This window comes from Amblyomma mixtum, chromosome 1, assembly GCF_055824585.1.
Source record: "Amblyomma mixtum isolate Tamu chromosome 1, ASM5582458v1, whole genome shotgun sequence".
NCBI lineage: Eukaryota > Metazoa > Arthropoda > Arachnida > Ixodida > Ixodidae > Amblyomma > Amblyomma mixtum.
The window spans coordinates 296,833,176-296,843,083 of record NC_143012.1 but is presented as its reverse complement, the minus strand read 5'-3'; the positions used below and the strand labels follow the sequence as shown (position 1 = coordinate 296,843,083).

The 9,908-nt window shown below is 45.3% G+C and overlaps 2 protein-coding genes across 2 annotated transcripts; one reads left to right on the top strand and one right to left on the bottom strand.

Annotated features, from left to right (window-relative positions):
• Nucleotides 1-340: 340 nt before the first annotated feature.
• Nucleotides 341-3,702, bottom strand: LOC149372159 (ATP-dependent RNA helicase DDX24). Its single transcript, XM_089566535.1, has one exon. It carries the CDS (start codon nt 3,509-3,511, stop codon nt 1,460-1,462), a length of 2,052 nt encoding a protein of 683 aa, XP_089422661.1. The 5' UTR covers nt 3,512-3,702; the 3' UTR covers nt 341-1,459.
• A 261-nt stretch (nt 3,703-3,963) lies between these two features.
• Nucleotides 3,964-9,873, top strand: Ak2 (Adenylate kinase 2). Its single transcript, XM_089566538.1, has 5 exons — nt 3,964-4,298; nt 4,362-4,407; nt 5,110-5,300; nt 7,079-7,246; nt 9,552-9,873. The coding sequence occupies exons 1-5, from the start codon at nt 4,167-4,169 to the stop codon at nt 9,771-9,773; spliced, it is 759 nt and encodes a 252-aa protein (XP_089422664.1). The 5' UTR covers nt 3,964-4,166; the 3' UTR covers nt 9,774-9,873.
• Nucleotides 9,874-9,908: the final 35 nt, after the last annotated feature.

Below are 9,908 nucleotides of genomic sequence, written 5' to 3'. Positions count from 1 at the left end.
GCTTTTGATTCAATGGAAACACCTCAGCAGTCATGCAGGCATTGCGGACTCGGGGTGTAGAAGAGTCTTATGCGATAATGCTGGATCTATAACGACTGCACATCTACCATAGTCCTCCATAAAGTCTGCAATAAAATTCCAATAAGGAAGATTGTCAGGCAAGGAGACAAAAAAGATCTCGCCAATGCTATTCATTGCCTGTTTACAAGAGGTATTCCAAGACCTGGATTGGGAACAGTTGCGGACAAGAGTTAATGAAGGAATGCCTTCGTAATCTACGATTCACTGATGTTATTGCCCTGCTAATTCACTCACGAGACGAACTGACATGCAGAGCATAATGGTGGGTCTAAAAACATGCAGAAAACCAAAGAAATATTTAATGGTCTTGCAAGGGAACAGAAGTTCACGATTAGCAGCGAGGTGCTGGAAGTGATACGCGAATATGTCTACTTAGGGCAAAGTAGTGACAGCTGATCCAGATCATGAGAGGGAAATAACTAGAATAAAAATGGGGTGCAGCGCATATGGCAGGTTCCCGCAGATCATGAATGGTGGTTTATTATTGTCCCACAAGAGGAAAGTATACAACAGTCAACAGCTGTATCTCACCGGCACTTACCTATGGGGCAGAAACGTGGAGGCTAACGAAAAGGGTTCAGCTTAAGTTAAGAACAATGCAGCGAGCTATGGAGAGAAAAATGATAGGTGTAATGTTAAGACAGCAGAAACAGGCAGAGTGGGTGAGGGAACAAACGCAGGTTAATGACATCCTAGTCGAAATCAAGAGGAAGAAATGGGCTTGAGCAAGGCATATAGTGCAAAGGCAAGATAACTGCTGGTCCTTAAGGGTAACAGAGTGGATTCCAAGAGAAGGCAAGCATAGCAGGGGGCGGCAGAAAGTTAGGTGCGCGGATGAGATTAAGAAATTTGCGGGGATACGGTGGCTGTGGCTGGCAAAGAACAGGGTTCATTGGAGAATATGGGAGAGGCCTTTGCCCTGCAGTGAGTGTAGTCAGACTGACGATGATGAATCTTTGCAAACAAGGACGTAGCATCAAACCACTCTGCGAAGTACAATATGAAGGGTCTTTGAATATGCCCGAGTGAATATCCTGCAAAACAAAACTGTTAGGCCTCAATCGCACCACTGCCGACGTGATTTCATGCCACCTGTACATTGCTGATGAATAAAACAGCACATAATAACATCAGAAACATTCACTTAGCTAAAAGATAGGCATCACTACAGAACAACACACATAGATGGAAATTCCGCATTACGGCACAGCGTGATAGCATGGATGGCTTGGGGAAAGGGGCATGCTGGAAACTTTTGGTGGCTGGACAACCATCTCCACTCGCTTTCCCATGCTCACTTTTACAGATGTGCACATGAACTGAAGAGTGAAGTACTTCGACACTGGTTTTCCTCGCCAGGCCTTCCATATTTTATTCATCATTCCGTTCTTTTACCAACCGCTCTCTGCTTCCCGAGTTTAAATTTTCTTGCCTTCTTTCTCTGCTTGTTTTTGGGTGCACCATCTACAGGCACTGCCATGGCAGTTTTCTTCGTCTTCTGGGCTTCTACAACCTGCACTGCTGTGCCATCCATGCGGACTTTGGGCACTTCAAGAGCTCCCTGGTGTGTCAAGTACTTGCCAGAAAAGCCAGAAGGAAAGAGAGGTTTCTTCAGTATCTCTGAGAGCTGAAACTGCATTGCTTTAAGCTTGCGCTTTGTGTCTGCTTTCTTCTTTTCGTCAGTGTTTGAAAGCATCCTCCTGTCTATCTCAATCTCCATTTCCTTCGCTGCACGCTGCAGCCAGTTGTCTTCATAGCTGCTTCGGCGCATTCTGTGGCTTTCAGCCTCAAGTTTCCTGGCCAACTCCACACGCGTCTGCACTGCCCTGAGCATGCTCTGGTCGATGGGGAAGTCGGGAAGGTCTTCATCCCTGTTGAGCGTTCTGCAGATCTTGCGGTAGAGGTGCAGCTCGCGGGGTTCCATGAGCATCACACTTAGCCCACCGCTCTTGGCACGCGCTGTGCGGCCACTCCGGTGGACGTAAACTTCAGCAGTTCGTGGTACTTGAAAGTGAATGACATGTTGGATGCCTTGAATATCGAGGCCTCTTGCCGCGACATCTGTAGCTAGGAGGAGTCCAGATGGGTTATTCTTGAACCGATCCAGATTTTTGAGTCGCTGCCGTTGTTGCATGGAAGCATGCAGCGGGAGAGGACAGCGCTGCAGCAATTCTAGCACAGACACTAGACGGCGTACGCTGTCAATGCTGTTGCAAAACACCAAGGTCCTTCCCGGGTGTGCCAAGAGGAAGTAATAAAGGCGACTGTCCTTGTCGTCAACAGAAGGGCACACAATTCTCGATTCACACAGTGTCTCGGCGGTGCCCAGTTTTCGTGTCAGGTCAACTACCTTGGGCTTGGCGCTTATACCAATGGTGCGCATAAGCTCCTCCACTTTTTCTTTCTCAGTCAGTTTGTGCTTCTTGGGCTTGTTCTTCATGCGCTTTGGCATGTCGTGCACCATGGTCAAGGTTGCTGAGAAGACGAAGTTCTGGCGGCGACGTTTTTCTGTGCCCTCTTCAGAAGGTGCATTGATTACGTCCAGCAAATGTGTAAGGTCCTCGAAATGGCCCTTTTCAACCATACGGTCAGCCTCGTCTATAACCAAATAACGTACATTGCTCACGTCAGAGACGTGGGGTGCTCCCTGGTCAACAAGCTCCCAAAGGCGACCAGGAGTGGCCACCACAATCTCTGGTTTCCGCTTAAGCAGTCTCAGCTGCTTTTCCGCCGAAAGGCCGCCCACAACATTCACGATGCGCACGTTTGTGTACTTAGCCACATCTTGCAGATGTCGAGTTACCTGAATGGCCAGCTCTCTTGTGGGCGTCAGCACCAGAGCTTGAAGGGGCATGCCCTTCGAAGCGCACTCTTCAGTCTGCCGCGACTTGCGTTCCATGATGTGGTGCAGAAGCGGAATACCGAATGCGAGTGTTTTGCCGCTGCCGGTCTCCGCAGCCCCCATGATGTCCATGTGATCACGTATCGCAGCTGGCAAGGTTTGCGCCTGTATTTCAGTGGGCTCAGTGAACTTCAGTTCGGCCAATGCTCTCAGCACTGGCTCGGGGACATAGCAATTAAGCCAGGCAGACATGTCCTCACACCTCGACTTTTTGGGCACGTCCGGGCACGTGCCGTCTTGAGCGTCGTCGGATGGTTCGTCTTCATGAGGCAGCACTGTTGATTTTTCCGCAGTTCTGGCTCCCGCTGATTTACCATCGCGCTTCCGTTTTCGTTTCTTTTTCTTAGCAGAGGCGTTGGGCGCATCTTGAGACTGCCGTGAAGGGTCTTCCTGACGCAAAATGTCATAACCTGAGAGCTCTTCAAGGCCCGAGAAGCCTTCCCAATCAGCGCCTTGAAGGACTGCAGCGTCTATTTGAACCGGCCTCCACTGCGTCTTGGATCGAATGACAACAGATTTCCTCGGCATCGCTAAGTACTGCCGCACACACAATTCAGCACAGAAGCTTGTAGAAATCGTTGTAGTTTCCAACTAACACAGAACTACGAAATTGTCTTGTTGCTGGAGAACTGAAAACAAAACGCTAGAAAGCAGTTTCTTTAACGCGCCGCGCCAACAGACAGGACCGTAGCCACGATCTACACCACGTGTTTTACGCCAGTTTCGAGCAGGCGGAAACGACGTAAAGGAAATTGAGATGGTAACAGCTGCAAAAGTGAAATTGTGAAATGTAGAATATTCTAAGTAAATGAATTAGCGTTGCTTCTGACTAACTTCTGCTCAGCAACCACTGTACAGTTATGGCGCGCCTATCTGACGTTGTTTAGCAGGTTTGGCACAAAAAGCAGTCTTCACTGCGCAGCAGCACAATCGACAGCCGCATAGCAGCTTTTTAATTTTTAATTGATAAGTTATCTTTTCCCTTTCCTCTGACGACTACGCTCGCTAGCGGTGCTTAGTGCGAGCCCTTGCTCCCCTCACTTTCCCTTCGTAGTGGTGCGAGGTGGCGAGGTAGTCCGCGGCCGTGTGGTGTCGAGAATTGCTGTTCAGTTGCAGCCGGTGCGAAGGGCAAGCATTGAGACCGCTACTGAACAGTCGGAGTCGAAATCCACGTGTGCTGGACATGGCCCCCTTACTAAACCGCAAAGAGTCCGAACATCTGTACGCTGGCAGTTACGTGCCGAACGAAAACCGGAGCAGGAAAGGTATCAACGCTGTCCTCTTGGGTCCCCCAGGATCTGGCAAGGGCACGCAGGTAAATTGTTGTATTAGAGAGAACGAATGGCACAAATAATCATGCCATGTTTGTTTGCCGCAGGCTCCAAAGTTAAAGGAGGAGTATTGCGTTTGCCACTTGGCTACCGGTGAGTGCTGCGATTTAAATAGCCCCAGGCACAAATGTAGTCATAGGCCACAGTAAATTTAATTTGTCTTAATATCTGGGTGCTTTGACAGCGCTGACTTGTGGTTTTTAGTTGGAGTTATTTGTGCTTCTGTTTAGTCACTTTTCGCGCAGCGCAATTTTTTGTCTTATCGAACACCGCCTTCTCTGCTTTCGAGGCAGTGAAATAACTTATTGACATCTGCATATACTGCCCATCCTCCATCCCAGTGATTAAATGCATTGTGCTTGTTTGGTGTTGGTGCAACCCGGTTCTCCGAATTCGTGAGCCACGTCAATATCTGCACCAACTCTAGTCGAATGAAAAGATCGGTGATATGAAATTCTCTGATTGTGTGGTATTACCTGTCTTAGCACCATAGGTTCATATCTGGATGCGTAAGGTGTGATTTTTTGTTTCTATGTTGTATAACCTACACTGGATTGGTCTCCTCTTCATGCTGTAGAGATTACAAGCTATAGTGGGGCAATAACTGCAGATGAAATCCTGGCTTGGAGGGACAGTAGACAGTAGTAATCCAGATGCCTGTGCAATTTTATCACCGTGCCTGTTTGGGAGCATCAGCCTGCCCGAATGAGCATAGAACCCCGAAATAATAAAACTCAAGGAACTTGTAGTTTGCTGTATCTTTGAGCTGCAACACCTGACATAGTTTTATTCCAGGGGACTTGCTGCGGAGTGAGATAAGCTCAGGCTCTGAACTTGGGAAACGACTAAAGGCCACCATGGACAGTGGGCATCTGGTCAGCGATGATGTGGTCATTGAGATGGTGGCCAAAAACTTGGACAAGCCAGAGTGCCGCAATGGCTTCCTTCTGGATGGTTTTCCTCGCACCATCGTTCAAGCTGAGAAGGTGCTACACAGTCACTGCAGGTTCTCTGTAACTTAAATGCTGGACTTAGCATGTGTGCAGGCACCACATTTGAAAGTTCCTCGCTGCAGTTCCCGTTTAACTGAACCCTGTCGCAAGAAGCTATTGGATGGAATGAGTCGGATAACTTTCCTCAGTTGCTTCGACTTGGATACTTATTACCTCATTTTATTGATGTTAGGTTTGCTAACTGTGGGTACAACAATCCATGCCTGTCTCAACTTAAACAGATGGCTGGCTGTTTCTTGCTTCGCTCTTGAGTTGTATCCGGCTGCAGCGTCTTTTCCCCATTACAATGCGGCCTGCTAGCATGACAATGCAGGGAGTGGCAGATGAAAGGGAACAGTCCCCTCTCTACATGGTTGGGGATAATCTCCTTCCTGCATAGTCACGCTAGCCGGTTCATGAGAATCGGCCAATGCCATTGGCTGTAAGGGGTTCCTTTGTCGGGAAAAAGGGACTTTGTTCTTGAGTTGTATCTGACTATAGGTGCTTGGTTTTAAATCGCATACAGCACACTGCTATGCAGATTTATTGAGGTGGCCTGTAGCTCTGAGTTATGTGCAGTGCATGCGCTGAAAACTGTTCTGTCAGATTATGTGCGAAGAGCATAGTGAAACCATACTTTCAGTAATGCTGCAGAAAGGTTGTTATTTTACTGTAGTAAAATTATTGCTTGCAGTTTTTCCTTGTTTTCAGTTCGTCCAAGTTAGGGCATTTGGCATTTCATCTCATGTGCATTTAGGATGCAAAAACTTTACTGTAAACACTTGTGCTGTTTAATCATTTAGCATGTGCCCTGGCAAAGTAATGTTGGCATAAGCTGAAGCTGTTTTCTGTGTTGTTGGTAGTTGCTTGAGCCATCAACTTGCATGCTGTATGAGGGCTCGTATTTCAAAATGTAGTACTCTGTGCAGATAGCTTGTGTGTTTGCAGCCATTCTCACACTGTAACTGCGTGATCACATCGCCATAAAAAAAAAAAGATTTTGCACCACCACTTTTCTATACCAAACGCACCTTTTGGTTTGGTGTATAGGGGTGTAACGTCCCAAAGCGACTGAGGCTATGAGGGACGCTGTAGTGAAGGGCTCCAGAAATTTCGATCACCTGGGTTTCTTTAACGTGCCCTGATATTGCACAGCACACGAGCCTCTAGAATTTCGTCTCCATCGAAATTCGGCCATCGCAACCAGGATTGAACCCGCGTCTTGGCTGTAGCAGTTGAATTTGGTACAGATGCTTAATTTGCGCCATAAAAGTTGAATCTATGTCATCTATAGCCTGCCACTCGGGCCCACTATGGTGACCGAGTGGCTGTGGCGTTTGGCTGCTGAGCTCAAGATAGTGGGTTGAAATCCTGGCTGCGGCAGCTGCATTTCAGTTGGTGCAAAATGCAAACATGTTATTGGGCTTTGGGATGTCATTGATCGTTTCAGAACCCCCCAGGTGACTGAAATTAATTCTGAACCTTCCACTACATATTCCACAAGAACCTGGTGCTCACTGGATATATCCAGACAGGGGGCTGAACTGGCGTCACCATCATTGGGGAGAATAAGCTGAACATCTCTGTTGTTTGTGTGTTTTGTCCTGTCATTTGGCCATCTGTTTTGCTGTTAGATTACAGTATTGCTTAAGTGAACTTTGCATGCGGGTGTTCCATAATCATCCTGTGTCCACCTTGAGTCACCACTGTTACCTGTATATGTGCTCCTGAATCATTGTTCTATAAAATGGCTTTTTTTTCTTCTCTGACAGCTTGATGAAATGCTGGAGAAGAGGCGCACCCCTCTAGACTCTGTCATAGAGTTTGGTATCGATGACAGTCTACTCATTCAGCGGATTACAGGCCGGCTCACTCATGTGCCTAGTGGACGGTCCTACCATGAGACGTTCCACCCACCTAAAAAACATATGACAGATGATGTAAGAGCTGAGTTCCTCATTTTTTACTATTTTTCATACTTGTAATTGGCCACTGAAAAAAAAAAGGTAGCATGAAATGAGTTACGAGTTCTTTTGCCATTTATGCTTTTTCGCATTGCCTTTCTTTCTTATTGCAGGGCCACTGAATGATATCTAAACATAGTTTGGGGTAGTTGTAGCAATAACTTATCTAATTTTCATCTGACTGCGAACAGCAGTAGCATTATGCATCTCAAGTAGCACCATATAAAACCACTCTTTTGTTTTTGATGCTACCTGAAAGTTTGGACATTTCTCGAAGTACGCTGGATCTTCTGAAGATGTATTAAGAGAAGGCACTAATTTCAAATATTCTCATCCAGTTTTAAACTGCATAGTCTTTAGTGTGCTATAAGAATATTGATTTGGAATTAAACGAATGTCGTTAAAATAAATCTTATTGCTAAAACTGGCCCTTACATGCTTTTGTGATAAGTCATAATGATGATAATAGCCTTGTCTTGTTTTTTATGAGCCCTGAACCCCCTTTCCTGAGTTTGGTAATACATAGCTTGCACTGACATTGTAGCAGCCAGCTTGCTGCTGAACTAGTAGAATTGTGAAAAGGTGCGTGTTTTTGTAACCTGCTTATTAAAACCTGTTCTTGTTTGCTCTGGGAAAGCTATTCCTAGTTCACCATCATGGCGACCATGGCGTCAGGTGCATGCTATCTATTCTTACATTCAACTGGTAGACAGTGTTTCTGTGAACATACCATCTTTGTTGCATGGTCTAAAGGGGCACAGGTCACTCACAAACACATAATTAGGGTTCTCATGGCCTTTTTATTCTCGCATCATGGCATAATACTGCAACTGGTTTTGGGGTTGTTATCAGTGTCTTCCAACCACTGCTTAAGATCGTCGTGGAAGCCAGGACCACGAGCAGTAGCACTTGTCTTGGCGTTGGCATGCAGAATAATTATTCTGGACACACAAATCAAGAAAAAGGGGAGGATCAAATCAGATATGGGAGAAACTAGGAACTAAATATTGTGTGCAAATTTCTCTGCTTCTGTTGCATGTTTTGGCAAAATTACTTAAGTGATGACATCACTTGTGAGGTACTCTGCACTCTCCAAGGTGTTTTTCATGATTGATGAGGGGGTGGCTCAATGCCCTTCTAATGTCTAGGGTAGAGAGACCAGGGAGGTAGCTATTACGTGTCGAGTTCTTAGACATGAGAATGATGTTGATGTGTTTATTGCATAACATCTTCACTTCTTTTGTCTCCTTGTTATCTTATTCCTAATTATATGAGGATACTGCCTAGCTAGCGTAGTCCTTAGCCCAGTGCAAGAAGGCAGGCTTTAATCACTGCACCAAACGACATTGGATGTTATCAGCAGATTGTATTGCCAGTTTATGTCATATTAGATGTTTGCACATTAGCACTAGGTATACATTTTATTAGGGGCTTCAGTTACTAAAGACATCCCCTTGATGCCCCTGTGCAGAAATGTGTGGTCACTCCGATGTGTAGTGGGGCTTTTGGTGATGTTGTCCTGGTGCCTTGGCTTTTTTTTTTTGGGCCTTGGTACTTTCTGTTGTCAGTTTTAATCAAGGCCTTCACTCATCTTGAGTGTACCTTCCTTTAGCTCTCATGTTCTTGCTGCTACCGAGTAAGAACAGCCGGTAAGCCCAGCTTCTCCGTTCACTAGCTGTAACTTTTTCACATATTGCACAAGTAATGGTAAACCTGTATGTTAATGATAAACCTGTATGTCACAACATGTAAGGATGATAAAAGCATGGTTGCCACTCTGGGATGAGTGGGCTTACGTTCAGTTAGTCATTTGAATATATTAAATATCATTAATTCTGAATTTATCACAGTAGGTCCAGTAGGACAAATTCATTTTCTTGATAACATTAAGTTTGCAGTTAAATAGTCAAAGCAACACCTGTAGTTTAACATTAATATTGACCGGAAATGAGTTGAAAAGTTTATTAATCACTCTTTTGTACCTTTATATTCAGTGTTTTTGTAAGCATGTGTTATGGATTGAATTTTGTCATTAATGTTCTTGATAGTAAACCTTTCCTATTGCAAGCTCGACTAAACTTACACGGGTTATGTTAATGGCGGAAAAAAAAATGTGCGACTACTGCTATGCACACAGGAAAATATTATTTGATAACCAATACAGCTTCTTGTATTGTTCTCAAAGCAAAGTATTTTTATCACTGGATGGTCTCTTCAGAGGCTTGACAACTATTTGTTTCGCAATGGTATTGATGCTGCATCTGGTACAAAATGTTTTCAGCTGACCGGTGAGCCACTGGTGCGTCGAGCAGATGACAATGTTGAAGCACTCAAGAAACGTCTGGACTCGTACCACAAGATGACGAAGCCACTTGTCGGCTATTACCAGAAACGTGGGCTTCACACCAGAATTGATGCATCCTTATCGCCCCAAAATGTGTTCGAGAACATCAAGAAAATTTTTGAGACAGCGAAAAGCAAGGACCATGTTATCTTCCTTTGATGAGGAACCTGGTTGTTTTGAGAAAGAAAAAAAAAAAAAATGAAGGCATCTCATTGCTCTCAGTGGGTGGTGTAGTTGAATAAAGGATTTGCTGACAATTTCTAAATGTGTCTGTCTGCCGTTTCTTTTTTTTTT

What these genes read in the sequence shown, in the direction of transcription:
- LOC149372159 (XM_089566535.1), bottom strand. Translation starts at nt 3,511, where the DNA reads ATGCCGAGGAAATCTGTTGTCATTCGATCCAAGACGCAGTGGAGGCCG.
- Ak2 (XM_089566538.1), top strand. Translation starts at nt 4,167, where the DNA reads ATGGCCCCCTTACTAAACCGCAAAGAGTCCGAACATCTGTACGCTGGC. An exon ending in GATCTGGCAAGGGCACGCAG is followed by an intron (nt 4,299 to 4,361) that starts GTAAATTGTTGT and finishes TGTTTGCCGCAG; the next exon opens with GCTCCAAAGTTAAAGGAGGA. An exon ending in CGTTTGCCACTTGGCTACCG is followed by an intron (nt 4,408 to 5,109) that starts GTGAGTGCTGCG and finishes GTTTTATTCCAG; the next exon opens with GGGACTTGCTGCGGAGTGAG.